At 39.4% G+C, this 19,487-nt stretch overlaps 2 protein-coding genes across 5 annotated transcripts; one reads left to right on the top strand and one right to left on the bottom strand.

Moving 5' to 3' along the window:
• Positions 1–776: 776 nt before the first annotated feature.
• LOC115739140 (thymidylate kinase) lies at positions 777–4,836 on the top strand. 2 transcript variants are annotated; one of them, XM_030672090.2, is made up of 7 exons: positions 777–1,080; positions 1,258–1,323; positions 1,900–2,256; positions 3,119–3,230; positions 3,318–3,377; positions 3,784–3,888; positions 4,466–4,836. In XM_030672090.2, exons 2-7 carry the CDS (start codon positions 1,286–1,288, stop codon positions 4,580–4,582), a joined length of 789 nt encoding a protein of 262 aa, XP_030527950.1. In that variant the 5' UTR covers positions 777–1,080; positions 1,258–1,285; the 3' UTR covers positions 4,583–4,836. The 2 variants fall into 2 exon arrangements, with proteins under 2 accessions (XP_030527950.1, XP_030527951.1); XM_030672091.2 differs by lacking the exon at positions 1,258–1,323 and having other exon boundaries at positions 778–1,080.
• Positions 4,837–8,025: 3,189 nt separating this feature from the next.
• Positions 8,026–17,413, bottom strand: LOC115739138. Of its 3 annotated transcripts, none has more exons than XM_030672088.2 (16): positions 16,876–17,413; positions 15,750–16,474; positions 14,024–15,190; positions 13,526–13,915; positions 13,349–13,420; positions 13,147–13,227; positions 13,007–13,041; positions 12,824–12,911; positions 12,617–12,757; positions 10,788–10,979; positions 10,625–10,704; positions 10,434–10,506; positions 10,218–10,319; positions 9,942–10,047; positions 9,023–9,110; positions 8,026–8,230 (listed from the first exon to the last, which is right to left on the bottom strand). In XM_030672088.2, exons 1-16 carry the CDS (start codon positions 17,291–17,293, stop codon positions 8,053–8,055), a joined length of 3,936 nt encoding a protein of 1,311 aa, XP_030527948.1. In that variant the 5' UTR covers positions 17,294–17,413; the 3' UTR covers positions 8,026–8,052. The 3 variants fall into 3 exon arrangements, with proteins under 3 accessions (XP_030527948.1, XP_048127085.1, XP_048127086.1); XM_048271128.1 differs by having other exon boundaries at positions 15,750–16,471; XM_048271129.1 differs by lacking the exon at positions 8,026–8,230 and adding an exon at positions 8,474–8,748.
• Between the last annotated feature and the right edge of the window lie 2,074 nt (positions 17,414–19,487).

Below are 19,487 nucleotides of genomic sequence, written 5' to 3'. Positions count from 1 at the left end.
AAATGATTATCAAGTTCATCATTCGGAACCACATCACATGCTGGATTTGATGAAGCATGATGAATTGAGACGGTATTTTGTAATTATCTGTTTCTTTATTTTTCGATCGCCTGGAAGGGACAAAAGAAGTAACCTGTTCTTTCTTCAATAATTTCCGATCTTTGGTAGACCTACGAGCAGAATTCGAACCCAAATGAAGTTCTGATCATTTGTCGGATTAAAAAGAAAGAACAGAAGAAATTAGTTTATTTCTTTCGGAAGCAATTAATTCTTTGTCTCCTTCTCGGGTTCCGTGAATAGTCGGGCAGTTTCTCGCGTTTTTGCGTTTGTCCTTTTGAAGCGTCTTGCTGTTGTTCTGGATACTGTTTTGATTGTTGACCGGAAAGGGGCCCCAACAATTTGTCAATAAATATGTTCATGGAAGATAGAATTTGCATATGATTACGAGTGTATGACCCGAAAGGCTATGCTTATTAATGAAATACAATCGAATTTATTGCATCTTCGCGAGAGTCCGAACATTTTCCTTAAAAGCATTCGGCGCAATGTGAGGGTCATGCCATGGTGGTCGCCGCGGCGGCCACTACAACATAAGTATAGTACTTAGATGTAATTTGGCATGTCCGATTACATCAAATTGCACACCACGAAATTCTGGAGGTTCATCCAAAATTAAATAGCCAAACATGACGGCTCCCGCTTCTTCAATTTCAGAATAACCAGATTAGGGCGCCAAAAGGTGACTGGAGAGAAATCAGAGCGCCACCTTAAATCTCTCTCTCTCTCTGAGCAGGCCCAAAAGCTTCTGCTCTCTCTCACTTCAGCCGCGGATGCCTCGCGTCGCTGCCCAGCCCCGACACGACGATCGCCTGTTGCCTTCCCTGACGGCGAGACGCCGCTCCGAGCAGCTGACCTGCATCGAGGCGTCTCCTGCCCGGCAAGGTTTCTCTGTTCTCGCTCACTTTTGAGCCTTTTGGAGACCGATCGAACGAGCTTGATTTAGCATTTCGGCCGATTCCCCTCAAGTTCCCGCGGTTGGGGCTTTCCTTTCCGGAGCTTCTTTCTTTCGAATTAAGCGTGGTACGCTTTGGTCTCATTCGCTCCCTCTCTCTCTCTCTCTCTCTCTCGAAATTCCTTGTCTGCTACAGAGAAAAAAAAAAAAAAAAAACTTTTGTGGATTCCTCGTGTGTTATGGTTAATTCGTTGTTGAAGGGGATGCCGATGAGTGGGTTTAATTTGCTTTTCTGGTTCTTGCAGCTTTAGCTTCTGTGGGGGTTTGGAGGGTATGAACCATGCTTGCCATTTCATAGCTACTAAGTCCATGTGAGGGTCCTTGAATAAATCCTATTTCGAGATGAATTTGCATTTAATTGCTTTGCTGTCAATTTGGGGTTCGAGTTTCGCTTGGTCTGAATAATTCGTTGGACAATTTTCTTCAAGGAAAGAACGTAGAGAACATCTTGTAATTTTTTTGGGAGCTCTAGCTTTTCAACTCGGAGTGATTTTTTTATTTTTTAAGGAAAAACTGAATGTGGATGCATATCGATGGAGTAGTTCACTGGAAGTTTCAACACTTGTGTACAAAATGAAATTGTGGGTTGGATCTTGCGATTGGTGCAATTGAATTTTGAATTTTTTCAAACTAGTGCACTGGAATCTCTAGAGTTAGAGATTACCACGGAAGAGAAACTGGAAAAGTGATAAATGGAAGGCTTAATCGCACTTTTTCAAAAACTCTTACGACTCGATTGCGATCCGTAGCAATGTTCAGGGCTTCTTGTATACTTTTCCCCTTGTTTATGTGAAGCTTTAATATGTTGCTGGAAAGATTGTTGTCATTAATAAATGTTTTAGGCCTTCCCTAAGTACTTTGCTTTTGTTCTGTGGGCTTTTCTGCAGAACCATTGGTGCTGTAGCTGCCAAGAAGTCATTCATTATTTCACCGAAGTTTTCTCGGCAGTCTTGCATCCGGGAGATTAGAATGGAGAAGGGTCAGTATAACTGCCTAAACGGGGGCAGCAGTGAGTCAAGAGGTGCTCTTATTGTTCTAGAAGGTTTGGATCGCAGCGGTAAGAGTTCGCAGTCAATGAGGCTGCTTTCTTTCTTGGAGGGACTGGGGCATTCGACTGAACTGTGGCGATTTCCGGACAGAACTACAAGCATTGGTCAGATGATATCATCCTACCTCTCTAATGAATCGCAGTTAGATGACTACACGACGCATCTTCTCTTCAGTGCTAACAGATGGGAGAAGAGGTATGTCATCTTTCTTGTAAGCAGCTTGTGCTTTCCTTGCTAAAATCTGTACACCATGGTCAATCTATTTGCAGAGACGAGCCTAGTAAATATCTAGCTCTGTTTGCCAACTAAGTGGTTCTCGCCTTTCCTTAGTGAGCTGGTGGACACGATGTCTTCTCATCTTACAGAACAGGGATGGCTAATGATTCTGTGGTTCTTAATAAACATAACAAAGCGGAAGGTTAACACCTATTTTTCTTTGACCATCTGTTTTAGGTGGTCATGTTTACATGCTTACCCTTGTCTTTGTATGAGAGTATCTGCGACAATAATAACATAATATTAGAAATTCTGGAGGATAATTGGTGAAAAATAATTAGTAATTTGTGTACGGGCTAGGTATTTGGCAGCTTGAGAATGAAAGCATCCAGGATCTCTATGAGGTGAAACACTAACATGTGATTTAATGAGGTGTTTTTTGCATCCATTACACAACTAATGTGGAGAAGACATGTCAAGAAAATGATTATGATGTAGTACCGCATGTGATGTTAAATGGTATAGTGGATGCATAAGATGCTTTCTTGACAGGATGGTTCGCTATGATATAGTCGTTATTAGTATGTTTGGCAAAGTCAATATCATTTGAGCAAACTATTGTTGAATCTTTTTGACAAGGTTGTCTTATGGCATATGATTAAGCACGCTTGCTCTCAAACGAGAAAAAACTTTCTGCTGCTAATTAGCATGCCTTATTATTCCATTCTTTTTGTTTTTGTCTTTTTTGTCTTGTCATGCTAGTCTTGTACAAAGTATATGGTAAGCAGGTACCAGGATGATTTCTCATTTTATTGGCCAATTACCTCTCTCATGTTTGCAGATCTTTGATGGAAAAAAAACTGAAATCTGGGACCACCCTCATTGTTGACCGATATTCATACTCTGGCATTGCTTTTTCATCTGCCAAAGGACTTGATTTCGAATGGTGCAAGGTTAATACCACTAGAGCATATTTCACCAGAAGATTCAATCTTCTTTATGTTGTGGTTTGGAGATGATTCTTTTTTTCCTCTTCTCAGGCACCAGAGATTGGTTTGTTGGCCCCAGATTTGGTCTTCTATCTGGACATACCACCTGAGGTAATCTAGTCATACCATGAGGGGGAGGGGGAGGGGGAGGGGGAGGTGGCAAGAGCAGGACAGAGAGGGAGGGGGAGAGGGAGAGGGAGGGAGAGAGAGAGAGACATTCCTATCCTGAAGTCTGGTTGGTCCGAAGAAAATGAGAGAGAGAGAGAGTTTATTTTGGTTGGTGAAGAAATTTTTTCCTTTTTATGATGTCAAAATCTAGAGAAACTGTCACTGAAAAAGGAGAAGTGTACCTGGAAACTGTTGGATCAATATGGAGAGGCATCTCTTCGATTGTGAGATGAGAAGAACAGCAAGGATTTTCTTTAAGTTGTTGAATGTGTGATACTGTACTGTTTCTTTATTATAATATATTGGAACTAGCACTTCCTGACTCCAGGTAGCAATTTCAAAATTTCAGAAAGCTGCAGAGAGAGGAGGATATGGAGGTGAGAGGTATGAGAAACTTGAGTTTCAAAGGAAGGTTGGTAAAAGCTACCATGCTCTGCGTGATGCCTCCTGGAAGGTAGGTCAAAACTTCATCTACTAAATTCGGCAATATGATTCGACCATGCGTTTGGTAGTTCATGTTAATATACCTTGTGTGTTGTCATCTGGGACATTCCCACCTGGTTTGCTGTGGTTTTGGAAATCTTCGTAGGCTGCATTTGCAATCCTCAAAAGATCCATCATTCTTTCTTGTCTTCTCATTGGTCTTTAAAGCACTCAAATAAGGATTTTTTTTTTACAGTGTACATGGTTCGACTGGTGTATTTAGAATACTGTGGTTATCAGCTTACTACTAGAGAAGATTTAGTCCTGATATCTAGCTTTTAGATGACTGCTGTACATGGTTTCCACACTGACACTTACATTAGATTTTACAGCTGTGAATTCCTTTCCTGTGCAATTTTATTCTATTTGGCATGTTTGCATTGCATTCGATCTGCACGTAGCATGCCACATAAGAATGCTTTTTCAATTATCATGATGGAGATGGATGTAGGAGTTCTATCAATTTTTTTATTTTTGATGCTTAGAAGACTGAGAGGGCTGTATTCATGTAGCTGCCGATCATATGGGTTCCTTCCATTTATTTGCAGATTGTAGATGCTCTGTTACCAATGGAAGATATAGCAAAACAGATGCAGGAGATCGCGATCAATTGTGTCTTGGAATGTCAAAAAGGCAAACGCCTTTCACATCTATGGTCATGTTGATTTTGTCTAGCAACATTGAAGACCTCGCACTACCGGCTTGTTTTACTCGAGAATGTGATCTACGGCTATTCGTTTCTCATTGTCAGAGGACAATTTTATGCGGGGTTAGCTATGAAGCTTTTTACTGTTTCAGGACCCGTGTGAAATATGATATTACTTTGTGAGTCAACAGTAAAACTTGTCAATTAATAACTGTGCGACACTCTTCTGTGGTTTGTTGTTCCATCACATTCTAAATAGAGTGATTTCTGAGAGGTTAGTCAGAGCCTGACCCTTCCTGGCTTTGAGCCTCACCACTCAATCTCTTCTTTGGTTGTGTAAGTTGATGGGGATTCTAATTACTCAGTTCATTGCCATCGAAGGATTATTTCAGTATCTTTCAATAACTGTTAAGCAATTAAACAAATTTGCAATTCTTCAATACATCAATCTTATAATATAATGCATAGTTGACGTATGAGAAAATTATAAAAAAAAGTTATAAGCATATTGTAATTATGTTAATTTGGTCTTAAATCTTTTTGTATTTGTGTCCATTTAGCCTTTTCAGCCAATTGTTATCGGAAGTTGATGACATAGTGCGGCCGGCGATGACATGGCGTGAGTGGCGCTGATCCGGATAAATTTTAATAATATTTTAATATTTTTAAACTTTTTTTATTTTTGAATTGGTTGCCGGACTTGGCGGCCAGTTAGAGGTGGAGGAAGAAGAGAAAAAAATTGAAAGAAAAAAAATACAAAAAGAAAATTAAATATAATTGAAAAATAAAAAGTTGAGAAAACATTAAAATATTGTTAAGAATTGGTCATGTTAGCGTCGGTTGCATCACATTAGCAATTTGGATCAAAATTGATCGAAGGACCGAATTGATATAAATATAAAAGGTTTAGGATTGAATTACAACAAATGTAAAAGGTTTATAACTGAATTGAAAAAAAAAATTAGAACTGAATTCGCATATTTACAATATAGGACTTTTTTGATAATTTTCCCATTGATGTTCTGAAAATCAAAGTATTCCTTATTTAATATATTTAAATAGTGCACCTAGAAGGAACAGTAAAAAAAAACCTGCATAAAGTGGTAGATCCACGTCATTAATTCATGCAATAATGCATATGTTCTTGGGAGAGTGTTACTTCGGTTGCTCTCACCTCTAAACATTCATATGGAAACTTCCACCATTTGTGTTAATAATAGAATACTCCAATAAGTTTGGTCTATGGAGTTGTGTCTTATTTTATTTAGGCTCCGATTGTTTCGCTAAAAAAGAACGATTTAAAAAAAATATATTTTAAATATGATTACTTGTCTCGCATGAAATAATTATTTAATGAAAAATATTTTCATTATCGATAACGATTCTTTCATGTCTAATATTTTTATGGACAACAAAAGTAATATCCGTTTATCAATTATGTCATTCCTCATTCTCCTATTTCACGTCAAAACAACGTTCCTCTTTGTGGTGTCTTAATTTTCTTATTGTCTCACTTGTTCCCCTATGCCTTGGCGGGTCGCTCGGTAAAATAATTGGATTTGTTGCTTTTGGAAGCATATGAGGTTTTCAACCTTAGCTCTTGCTGGGAGCAACCTTTTTGGGATTGAATGCACATGTAAAAACTAATTGAAAGATATTATATAAATTAGAAAAAAAAAATTAGGAGTATGATAACGATGACAAAAACATTTTCCGTGCAAATGGATAGGGAGTGACGACATTAACACAAATCAGACATTTGCAAAATCCGACTGTTGTTGTTTTCATCGAATGGAAAGACACCTTTTGTTCCCCCAACCAAAGAAGTCCAATGAACAAGGAAGAAGCTGAGATAAGAGAATACGTTCTCGCCTCGCTTTTTTTTTTTTTTTTTTGTAGAAAGCTCGACCAGCGCAAAGCAGCATAGGAATTTTTTTTTTTTTAAATCCAAAGGATGAAGAATTCTTCGATTGATTTGTCCACTTCAGGACAATTGAGATCTTCCGGTCTTCGTGCGTGGTAGCAGCTCAAACAAAGAAAGTAGAGTCTAGTATGAACTCAAGCCCATCCCGCCCATTTGCTGCTAGGTTCAGGAGTGAATTGTTGCGGAAATAGCTGCCATCACATTAAACATGGTCGATGGTGTGGTAAAAAAACCTCCTATTCTATGATTATTCTTGTGACCACAATTAGGAGGTCGATTCTCAAAATACATAGAATCTCCTCATCCAATCACATGATTCTACTCCATTAAGATCTGATGAATTCAGACCTATAAAGGTCCCTTTAGACGTCAACTTAAGCAATCAAAACAGGTAGAAGAGAGGTTTTGTTTTTTGCTAGAAGAGAGGTTTGCTTTTTGCTGTCGCCTCTCCATCGGCAGCCATGCCACGCCCTCTGATCACCACCGTTCCCGCAAGAAACAGATGACCCAAAACCCTACCCACCAAACCATCACGATATATACCCGAGACTGAACTGTGAGGAAGGTGATCGGAATTTTAACTCCCCACTGATTGTCAGTGGTTCTACAAATGGAAAATGCCACGCACGCAAAGTCCACAAGCCCATATAGCTTTTCAACTTTGTTTTTCTAAATCTTCAGTGGACAAACGGTCATGACCCCCTGAGACTTCTCTCCAACACCGCCATGTATCGACCGCTAGCGAAATAAGAAATCCTTCCCACTTATATCACAATCCATAGCTTGCAAGCAGTTCTTCCAAAAAAACTGCCAAAATAGTCGGAACCAATTTTTTTTTTTTTTTAAATTACTGCTTTTGCTGAATAGAATCATCAAATCATCGCAACAAAATCCCGTGGCTCTTAAAGAAAATACCAAAAGCTTGACGTGAAAGTTTCCATAATATGCTTGATACCCCCAATCAATACAGAGAATGGACCATAAGAAGTGCACAACCACAAGTACAAATAGATGGACGTAAAAGGTAGAATTCCCCCGAGTGCTGAGAGAAAAAGCCCCTAGACTTAATCAGATTACAAGCGATCCTCACTTTTCGCAGTATGCCAATTCCACAACTTGTTACATGATACCAGAACTAGATCCAAAATCTCTTCATACGGGTTTCAGCATACATGTACAATTGGTGATGCCAATGCATCCTCAAGCTTACCCCCGACGCAATTCCAAACAAAAGACAACCTTGATGTCCAGCACAGCGCAAGCACTATAGTTGCATAGATGAAATCTGAGGTTTTAGTCGTGGCACAAATTCCAACTACATAGGAAAAATCAAACACATTGTAGATAGGTTATTTCTTCCACAAAGCCGACAGGGTTTTAATCCAAATGGGCATCGGCAAGATTGGTGTCGAACTGCCAAAATTTAGAATCTGTTAAAGATCACGTCTGACATGTTGAAAACCACATATATTGACCAGTTTCAGCATGTTCAAAATCAAATATATGCATGTCGACACCAACAAGCTTTGGAATCCAACTTTTCCACTTATTCATCACAATATACTTTAACCTTGTAATGCATCGGAGACACATCGGCAGAGCCTCAAAATCCTTGAGTATCCCACTGGTAGACGCTCTATAGCGGTTGTAATCTCCTTTGAAAGTGACTGAGGCAGCGAGCGAGAAATTTTCTCCATGGAAGCGTCGATGCGATATGGGAGAACTTCTGAAGGATAAAGCCCACTGCACAATGGCCATCATCACCAAGAGTCATCTTCATGAACAGAAGATAGAAATGGTTCGATAGATTTGACCCACTATGTATGAATACAGTTTGAATAGCAGCACATAATCTATAATAACTTCGAACTAAGAAGCCCAGAAAAAGGGCTCAATGTGAATTAGTCAAAGGTAAATGTCCAAGATTGGTGCCACAAAAAAAAAAAAAAATCCCTGAAGTCTAGAAGAGAACAGGATTTGTTTGAAGTATAATGAAGGTCCAGATAAAAAAATACTTTTCCTCAATAATAGCAGTACTTAACTAATCCAATCGACACTAATGGAAGTTCAAAAAGGAGTCAGAGAAGTAGAGTAGATGCCAATGTCAAACCCAACAAGCTGAGAAAACTCATGCATGGAACATACTGTTTCTCATTTCTGAGACGGCAAATGTCCAATTCACAGATTGGACACCAAAAGCCTAAATGATAATTGAGCAAAACAGAAGCACATCATATGGTTAGGTTATCAATTAGACAGGCCTGCAAGGAGCAAACCCTGGCAAGTACTTCACATGATTGGTCAAGTACAATATAAGAGAAGCGAATTGCAGAAATCTAATTCCCAAGTGACATTTCTAGGTTGGGTGACCCGTCCAGAGAAGCGTAAATGGAAACATAAGATGTCAAAGAATGCTAGTTTCTCTTGTAAAGCTGTCTGCAAGTAAATGCACGACTTTTTTAAGCTGCAAAGAAGCTTGTGGAACCTTCAGATGTTAAACACCAGAACATATTAAAAGAACTAAAAGAAATTTACCAATTCAGACATGTCATGTCAAAGCTTAATGCCACCTTCTGATCACTGTGGAAGTTAATGAAGGAAAGCAGCAGATCAAGTTGCCCATCTGTAAAATGCATGAATCAAAATCAGTGCACATGGTAACAATGTAGATCTATATATGGAAAGTCTCGTTTTAGCGAGAATGAAGGAAGGCAGGCCACACATGCCCATCAATTTAATGACATTTAAGTTCCTCGACTGGTCTTTTGATTCTCCGAATTTCATCCTCAAATTAAAATTTTCACTTCAATTCCGGAACTTATTGACTCTTTTTTTTTTTGAAAAGTAATTTCTCACTCAGCAATTCCACCCACTTGTTATAGTCGTTATTATGTCTATAATCAGCAAAGAAAATCAACAAGCAAACCCATCTATATTACAGCACCAAAACATTTGAAACTGAACTTTCCCAAAAATTGGCTTCCCGTAAGTATGAACACAAAATTGACCACTTATCCCTAAAAATGAAAACAAGGACCCAGTAACTCCCTCCAACATGCACAAAAACAATATTGACCGGAACTGCAGTTAACAGAAGTCATTAAGCTCAACAACCGACTTTGAAAAGAATTCAGCTGTAGGACCACATTGAGAAAAAGCAACAAATTCAAGGTACAAACAACACTTACAATTTAGCTTGATGGATAAAGTGCAATTTGCATTTGGATGATGATAAGAAATTACGAGTAAGGGGCAAACCAACAACACCAAGAAAAGCTACTAAACACGACGGTGAGTGAAGATGAATGCATCATGAAAGCAGAATTTTGGTGTGGAAGGGAGCAGATCACACAAGGCGGTGGTACTGAAATGTATTAAGTACCAAAAACATCCAAAGAAACAATTGATTTGAGAACAAAGAAAACAGAGTCCAAGCACAAAAACATTTGGTTACCTCTTGGAGAGAAAAAACTTGTGTATGTTAGACTCTTAATTTCTAGTCGTGCTAGAAGTAATTCCTCAAGTACATCCAAGAGATTTCTAAGAACGAGATGTGTCATCTGCAAAGCCATTAAACACGAAGTAAGAAAAGTGGGCCAAGATACAGCTGAAGGGAACACAGCCTTTGCTGATAACCTCATACGTCTTCCATACAAGATTACTGGAGAATAAAGGGATTTTAAGCATTTAATCTAGACTGATGCATCAAAAGGTTATGATTGACACTCACTTGAGTTTCCTTTGCCAAACATTTTGAAGTGGCATACTTCTTAATTGTCTTGCTGTTGAAAACAAAAGCAAATGCTGTGCGAGCTGCCATATTTGGATAATTCTAACAAAAGAGAAAACATCATTTAGGTCTAGTTGCAAAACAACAACAAATAAGCTACAAGATACCATGATAGACTTCTGTATTTCTTCTCCCACATTAGTGACAATACATTACCTGTTCTATCTTTGTATCAACCAATTTGTTGGAAACTGTTAAACTTGGAACTGGATGAGCAGTCAAGCTAAGCCTGCATTGATTCAAGGAAACGGAAAAGCTAAAAATAAAAACCGTATTACAATTTATACACTGCTTTAGAACTGTAAAGTGAACTTTTCTATAGCGTGAATCGAAATTGAAGAAGCAACCTTTGGAAAATTAACCCAAGATAGTCAAGAGTGATATCATGATGGCCACTTTTACTCTCAAAGGAACTCACTTTCCACAGCTGAGCAAACAGTAGAGAGGTGGAACTGTCAGACAGATTAATATTCTCATTGTATGGGATGAACAAACGGTAAATTAGAAAACCTGCAAATCCAGGCGAACCAATCTGCAACACATCCTTTTCTTCATCAAGTTATTGATTAGTCCAATTGTCTCTACGCAATCTAATTCTTCCTTCATCTTGCAAAATCTGTTTAGAGATTTGGTCAAGTTCTCTATTTTCTTCTCTAAGATTTCAATCTCCTGCTTCATTGATGTCATTTTGTTATGAGAAACCTGCAGAAATAGCATCTCTTTTAACAGAGTATGCACAAAATCAATGACTTTCGCTAAGACATATTGTTATTATGACTAACTAAAAAGGCAAAAAGGTTAATAAAGAAAGATCAACCTGCATGTTACTACACTACATGCTACGCTGAGAAATAATGAATATGTGATTGCAGGATAGCAATAATTGTCCCAGAAGCATGAAGTCACAACTGCTACACATCACACATAAATATTCACTACCGTGCACAACAATACATTAGACGATGATGGTAGGAAGTGACGCAACCTTTCTGTGCAGAACTTAAAGAGTGCTTGCATGTCAGAATTATTTGACCATGAGCTTGCGTTTTGAACATATACATCACTTTAAAAAGGTCAAAGTCATTGACTGCATACTCACCTCCAGAATTAGAAAAAGTATAGGACAAATAAAATATCTATTCTTTCTAAACCTTATGAAAAGGTGTAAGGGACAAGTTTTAAGCCTGTGAGGTGAATTTTAATACAAGGTCCTAATTGCTTTTACCTTTGATGGCACAATCTAGACCTCTCACTTTATTCATAGTTTTTATCAGTTGACGTAATTGGTGCTTGGATTTATACAGCTTTAAGCATGTGATATTGGGATTCATTCCATAAACTTCAAAACTGAAATCAAAACATAGCAGGAAGTCAGATTTCATGCTTTGAACTGGGACATGTCTGCATCTCATCTTTTTACATGGCCCGAGTGTAATGAGAATTTCCTGCCTTAGTTTCGACAGTTTGGTCATAAGACTTCAGAGATACTAGCTTCTATTTCTTCGTTTATTTGCAATAACTGCATCATTAGTTGCATGGCAGGAGAGAAAAACTTTCAATGAACTTCAGAGGCTTACTGCATTTCAGGCAACATTCATTATTCAACTATACTACAATGCGAGTACCATTCCATGTCTGGACCATATCCGGTAACAATACATGATCACATCACAAAAAACTGCATAGGAACAAATGGGTCTATACACAACTGCTCAACTCTTTAGCAGTAACAATGAGGACTTAAAAACCAGATGAAGAGGTTTTATTTCCCATCACTAATTATATGTAGAACAATGAAAGAATATGATGCCGTAAGCCATTGTGCCTTGGGCACTCGTACAAATTTAATACGGATGAAAATATGCAATAGAAACCTGAAAAGGACTTCCCGTTGCCATAACTGGACGAGCAGATTCATTCAATCTTAAGTAATTTCAACAACAATAATGATAACAACCATCTTCAAATAGCTGAAATTACTATTTGACAAACTTAGTCACAAGCAGGGTTACCATCTGAAATTTCAAAAAAAAAAAAAAAACTGTGGATTTGAGAAGGCTATGAAGTTGACATGTAATTATTGAGAAAGAAACGAAAATACGTTTCTGGGGATGGAAAAGCAGAGTAAATCCCATTAAACTTTATGTTGACTGTCACATCAGTCTCGGAATATGTCAGTCATGCTCTTTCCCTCCATTCACTTTTTTTTCTCTTCATTTTTTTTCCTTTCCTTCCTTAATGTGGTAGTTTGGGGTGGAGGAGACAGGATGCGATCGTATGCACTAGATCGGCACTTGCTAGGAGCGAATGATACAACAACAACTAAACAAGTCACCTACCTCGTATTTGTTCTCAAATTGAGTTGAACATTGATGATCATCAGGACTGCCACCCTCACCAGCAAACAATGAGGTCTTCTTGATTATCAACTTTAATGCATGAGACTCTTGAATCGAAGACCTCAAGATTTGTTCTGTTTTCTGCTGAGAACAACATCAGCATGCAGACCATGAATTAAGAAAATATGTGAGTGAGTTGCTCTATACCTGCAGCCTCTCGCGCTTCGCACAATTTAAGCGCAATCTCTCCTTTTCATGCAATGCTTTATACAGCAGAGGAATGATCTCATATAATCTGCAAAACTCAATGATGGAAAAAACTCATTTTTTATACCCAACACGCCACGTATCAATTAGTCATGACTCTCACAAAGTTAAAATGGACACTACCTTTTCTCAGAAGCACTACGAGATTGATCTGCCTTCTGTAAAATCACGAACTAAAAATCATTACATTGCTACATCATAAAATTGCCTTCATATAAAAGAAAAGGAGATAGAGGCAGACATTGGCCAATAGCCTAGCTAACCTTAGTCTGGATGGCAGAGCTAAGCAGCTCGTAGTTTTTGACTTTCTGAAGGTAAACTAACATCTCATCGAGCATGCTGATCTATACATCACCCACAAAAAAAAAAAAAAAAAAGATGCCAATAACTATATGTAGAACATCAAGAGGATGACTGAAAATTTGCATAACCTCAAAATAGAAAGAAAGGAAAATAAATAAATACCATTCTCATATCTAGCTTGTCAACCAAGGGAGACGTTACTTTTCTGCTATCATCCAAGAACTTTGTAAAAACCTGCAAGTTGATCTCCAAATCAAAGAGAAGCATCGAGTATTGGACTACTTATTGTGAAGAGCACCACAAAAAGGAAAGATATAGAATTGTCAACATTACACTAACATCTTTCCAATTTCTACATTGTGGTATGCTATTTCCAGTATTCTCTCTTTCCATACAAGAATTTTTGGGATGTTCAAGTGAGGAATTGACATCAAATCCTTCACTTCTTTTGATTTCTGAACTCCCTGTTGTCCTGGCGACCTTACCGACAGGATCTCCATCCTCAAGAACATCTCCTTTCCTCTTCCGATGGTGACATTCCTTGATCTCTTGTGCCGCCAAAATACTTTCGGAATGACGAGGCTCCAGCTGATTGTCATTACTAATAATGCCAAATGCGTGAGACTTAGAAGTAGCTATGCTTTCCCCAACAATGGACTGCATATTCTCACGATGGGGCATGTTATGGATTTCTTTGTCGTCATTCTGCGCTGGTTCCTTGGAGAGGCTCTGCATAGCAACCCATAGAATCAATAAAGACAAATAACAGAAACAAACTCATCGGTGTCAACAGAAAATCATGACGATCTTGAGGTGCTTTCAGTTTCACGACATGACCTTTTTAGGCAAAGACACATCAGTACTTTTGTTTGGATATATGGAATCAGGCATAACAGAAGAAACTTTTCTTCCCCCAAAAGAAACTTCATCTATTGATCTGACTCCATCTGCTTCAGTCTGGAGGTCCTTGAGCGGCTTTAAACTCTGCAAATCCAACATGTTTCCGCCCCTTGGAGATATCCTCTCAAGGAAGCAGGACTTTATCTTGTTAACATCTTCAATTGGATAGCCACCAGAGGCTACAGACTGTAAAGGACTTCCAAATTGATCTGAGTCATTGCCAATGGACTTTGTGTACACATTTTGTTGCATAGAGAAACCACGTGTACTTTGATCATTCCCTGATGGTAATAACTCATGATTTAACCTTTGCACTGGGGAAGTTGACAACCTACGACTGACAATAGGTTCCTCATTATCCTTTCTTCGAGCAACAGCAGTTTCATCCAATGAAGGATCAGTTTTCAAAGAGACCAAGGCAGTGTTTTCAGAACTCTCGAACATAGATTGTGGTTGCATCACTCCACCACCTGACACGCTGAAGTTGTCGAGCGAGACCATTTCTGTCGCTACTGTAACAGGTTGATCATTATGATTAATGTGCAAAGATGCGCGAGCTGGAGATTGTCCATTCCTGGCAAGAGCTAGAGTTTTCTCAGCTTGGCTCAAATTAGTATTCGTCTTATTTATGATTGGGGTCTTTGTTGGACTGCTATCAAGAACAGCAACAGGGGAAACTGTGAGTTTGCTTACTACATCTTTGCTAGTGTGTACCTGAATGGTACTGGAAGGAGAAGTAGATAGATAACCAGATAACTTGAGTTTTAATGCTTTGATTTCCTTTAAACGAGTAGAAGGAGATGAATCAAGATTTCCGAACTTAGGAATGTTCTTCCAAAAAGATGACAGCGTCGAACCCTCCTTACTTAGCAGTGAACCAGAAATTTTGGCTGAAGCAGATGCAATGGAAAAGTTTGCAGGTGAACTAACTGTATCCAGAAATAATTGCCGCCTTTTAGCTGCTAAAGACGATATAGAGCCTTTCAAATGAGATGTGTGCAATCTGTTGGGGTCCTGTTCAGTAGAATCAAGATTCTGACTTCCATTCCACAGGGAATTTTCCTTGACAGATACTTCAGTCACATGTTGAAATACAGACCCAAGCTGCAAAGAGAAGAGAATTAAAAGCTTCAATCCACAATATGGTCCATTTATTCCCAAAAAAATGTTCCGATTATCGCACAGAGAGCAAGTCTGAGAAACCAGAAGCTTAAAAATTCATCTGGAAAAATCCCAGCATAGCCTTCATTGAACTTTAGACAGAAGACAAGAAAAACAAAATAAAGAAAGGGACGCAGAGAGCCATATAGCCTAGCCAACATGCATGAGAAACAGATGCGTAATTCACATCAACCAATCAATTGTGGAATTATACATCGTTGATCGTAAAATTAAATCTCAGCAACAGGATCTCATAAGCTACTCCTAAACTAGAGAATATAGTGCTGCATATGGCTGCAGCAGATAACTGCTACATGCAACCAAAGACACTTCCATTCCACCATTAGTTTCTGAGACCAATCAAACTCAAAATTACCAGGGAGGTGCACGTATTCCAGATGCCCCAATAAAGGTTGAGTGGTTCTAGCTAGTCAAAATGTAAAACGCAAAAAATAAATCTGTAAATAAACAAATAAAATATATACTAGAACAATGTTCTTACTTTTATAGTCTGATTGGGAGTATGGATATGCTGATAAACAGGTGCATCGGGAGTGAAACTGTCGACCATATTAGATGAATCACTCCCAACATTCTGAATGTGCATTCCTTCGGAAGCACTATTTGCCTTGTCTAATTCATGATGAGCTGGAACACTCATCTGATTGGTTCCATCAGTGCCCATACAGGTCATCATGTTATCTGCAGAACCCTTAACATTCTCCTTACTGCTTCCACTCTCATCAGCATTGGAAACTTCAAAAGTAGCTGATGCATTCGCATTGTCAACATCAGAACCAGGAAGAGCTTGCAAATCCTGGCTGCCTTCTGCCAGGATGGCATCCAAGGAGGGAGAAAGTCTACCATAGTCATACCTATTTGGACTATTCCCAATAAGGCTCATTTCATTGGAATCTTTACCATTACTGTGAACATTATGCATAAGACGAGCAGATTCTGGAGTCAGCTTCCTAGCATTTGTTAGCATCATTAAACTTCCAGTGCTGACAGGGGTATTTCTGTCCGAGGGTGTTCTCTCATCAAAGGTAAGATGAATGCCTGTTGGCGACTTCTCCATGCCAGAGTCGGATCTGGCAAGGCTACGAAAATGCATTGAGAATGCTGTAGAGTCCATAGTTACATCGTGATTTTCATCTGAAGCAGCAGAGTCAGAGAGCCTTCCGGGTCTAATGAAGCTTGCGGAGACAGGACCAAAAAAATTGTCTTCTGGGAAACAGTACCAGCAAAACACAATATTCAGGACAACATAAAACTTTACGGCCCACATAAGGGCCAGAAAGAGGAACTTGCAGCATAGCACTACAAATAAAGCCACAGCTTTCATCCACTTATAGCACAGCAATTAGTCACTATAAATAATTTCCTCTCCGCAGACAAACTCAGAGAGAGAGAGAGAGAGAGAGAGAGAGAGAGAGGGGTGAATTCAAATCTTAGAAGAAACATGAGGCTCAAGTCCAAAAATTTGAAGCGTTTGCTTCACAGCCTAAATATCTTTCCCACCAATTTTCACCAAGTCTGCTCGCCGTACACTGAAATTCACCCTACCATGTTTTCTTAAACCCAAAGCTCTGGTAAGCTAAAAATCGTACAGACACAAATTAACTTACCGTCATTAGAAGTTGCAGAGCCAAACGTGCTGCTCCCCGGAGACGGCGACCCAATCGGCCTCAGGAACGACTTCCTGGCGACCCCGACCTCGTCGTCGTCCTCCTCCCCGTCCTCCTTATCGTAATCTCCGCTCGGCGTGCGCTCTCTCGAGTCGTCGCTGTGGTCCCCCAAATCCCTAAACAGCGGCCGCACCCCGGCGTCGTCCCCCGCGGACCCGCCGCCGGAGTCCGGGCCATCGGGCTTGGGATGGGAGGGAGAGGTGCTGTCGTAGTAATCCTCGTCCCGCTTGAAGATGTGGACGGAGGTGATCTCCACGTCGGCAAAGCTGACGCGGCGAGACCGCTTCCTCCTGGCGGCGACGGTCTCGTCCTCGGTCCCGGTGTTGGCGGGGTCTTCAGGGAGCTCCTTCGACGACATCGCCGGGGGGATTCCGAGTTCGACCAGTGCAGAGAGGAGAGAGTGAAGAGACGAAAGGAGACGAACGAAGCGCGGACTGGGAGGGAGTTGTGCGGGAAATGACAGATTGACGTGTGTTTGAAAAGGGGGGAAACCGATCAGACTTTTTTGCCCTTTTCTTTCAAAGACAAAATTTTCAATTTTTTTTTTAAATTAATATTTTTGGTCGAATTTTAAATTAAATTAACTTTCCGGAAAGTAATTTACAGCGTATATTATTGTCATCCAATAAATATTATTTATGATTTAGATGATAATTTGATAATTAACGTGGTGGTCCCGTGATCGACGGTTGATATTAGCATTCGTATCCATGGTTATCAATAATGTTTAGTCCGAATCGGTCCTAACGCTTCAATGCAACACGATATGATTTAAAATATATTGTTTAAACTTCACTTATATTGTTTAAAATAATTAATATAAATATTTAATTATCTATAATTATTTGTGCCTAAATATATTCGTAATAAAATATTTTCCTGGAAGAGAAGCATTTCAGTTCTCGGCTAGCTGGGTCCAAAACGAGTACTTCTGTGAATACCTAGGCAAATCGATTTGTGAGGAATTATCAAGCATGAATTATAATCTAACATTTAACTTGATTATTTATATTATAATCTTCGTTCATTTTGTGGTACCTCATTCCACGATTCATTCTTTTTAATCACTTAAGTATTCTAGTGCCTTTAATCCTTCATATGTTTTTTTCAGTCAAATTTAATCCTTCATATTCAATGGGTCAAAAAGATTGAGATATACAGCTATTATCACAGATAAAAGCACAAGTGAACTGTTTTTTTTTTTTTTTGGTCGAGGACATTAATTTGGGTACACGAACCAAATCGAATATTTCGGACCTTTCCGGTTCAGGTAATCCTTTAAAAGAACAAGCACCGTAACGATTTGAGTCCTAACTGATTTTAAAAATTAACCTAGGTTTAGCCACAAAAAGTGTGCACTAGGTTTAGCCGCAAAAAATTACGGTAACATAAAAGGCTCATTACCGCACACTTTATGCAGCTCTGTCACAAAATTTTATCTCATTCTTCGTAAAGATGGACAAAAATGGATAGCTACGCGTAAGAGGGTCAAATTGCCTAAGTACAGCTCAGCATGTGCCAATAGACATGCGGCCCTGCTGGTAAATGGATTTGATTAAATACGCAGCGGAACGCGTTATTGCTCATGATGTCACGATATATTTGCCAGTGTCCGTCTTTCGCGAGAGTTAATTTCTCTTGACGACCACAGAAATTCCACTTCATCATCGGTAAGATCCACGCCGAGAGATTTCCACAGCTCAATCGCATGATGGATTTTCACTGGGTCTCCATCCATTTTGCTCGCCGGAGGAAGCAAATCAAGAAGCAAAATCTTCACTTTGCATCCGGCAAAATGAAAATGTGGACTTCAGAAGCGATGAAAAGCCAGTCCCAACAAAAAAAAGAAAAGCAATGTCAGACGGGGTTCTATCTCAAACCTTCGCGCTCGACTGGCTAAACAGCTTAGAGAACAAAAACCAGGCCACTACCCATCTAGCCAAAGCATGATAAATTGCCAAGCATAGATGCACAAAATACAAAATCGTGATAAATTGCCAAGGACAGACGCGATCAATCAGGTGAAAAGCAGGACCCGAGCAATGCGAGTTCTGGCAGACGGTTCGAACCCAACATAGCAGATTGGCCGTGGTTCCTCGGATAGAAGATTCACGAGCTCATTGTCGTGAACGATCTCTTGTTAGAAGCTCCTCAGAATTCGGAACCCCTCCTCCGGACTCATCCTAACCAAAACAAGCGCAATCAACGAATCGCAAACAAAAATTCACATTCGACAGACATATCAAGATTCTGTCGCGACTTTAATAGGCTGATCATTATGATTAATGTGCCGACATGCGCGACCTGGGGATTCTCCATCCCTGGCAAGAGCTAGAGTTTTCTCAGCCTGGCTGAAATTATTGTCCATCTTATTATCATGAACAGTAACAGGGAACTCTTGTGAGTTTGCTTACTACATCTTTTGCTGGCATGTGCCTGAGTGGTACTGGAAGGAGAACTAGATAGATAACCAGATGTATCGAGTTCTAATGCGTTGATTTCCTTTAAAAGAGTAGAAGGAGGAGATGAATCGAGATTTCCGAACTTAGGAA

Source organism: Rhodamnia argentea, chromosome 10 (genome assembly GCF_020921035.1).
Source record: "Rhodamnia argentea isolate NSW1041297 chromosome 10, ASM2092103v1, whole genome shotgun sequence".
NCBI classification, from domain to species: Eukaryota; Viridiplantae; Streptophyta; class Magnoliopsida; order Myrtales; family Myrtaceae; genus Rhodamnia; species Rhodamnia argentea.
The sequence above is the reverse complement of the archived record's forward strand: the minus strand, read 5'-3'. Positions and strand labels throughout refer to the sequence as shown.

Bases quoted from the DNA above. Each gene is read 5' to 3' on its own strand.
- LOC115739140 (XM_030672090.2), top strand. From the start codon at position 1,286: ATGAACCATGCTTGCCATTTCATAGCTACTAAGTCCAT. The intron at 2,257-3,118 runs GTATGTCATCTT...TCATGTTTGCAG, and splicing joins GCTAACAGATGGGAGAAGAG to ATCTTTGATGGAAAAAAAAC. The intron at 3,231-3,317 runs GTTAATACCACT...TCCTCTTCTCAG, and splicing joins TTGATTTCGAATGGTGCAAG to GCACCAGAGATTGGTTTGTT.
- LOC115739138 (XM_030672088.2), bottom strand. From the start codon at position 17,293: ATGTCGTCGAAGGAGCTCCCTGAAGACCCCGCCAACACCGGGACCGAG. The intron at 15,191-15,749 runs GTAAGAACATTG...TTCTCTTTGCAG, and splicing joins CTCCCAATCAGACTATAAAA to CTTGGGTCTGTATTTCAACA. The intron at 9,111-9,941 runs GTAACCAAATGT...TGCATTTTACAG, and splicing joins AAGTTTTTTCTCTCCAAGAG to ATGGGCAACTTGATCTGCTG.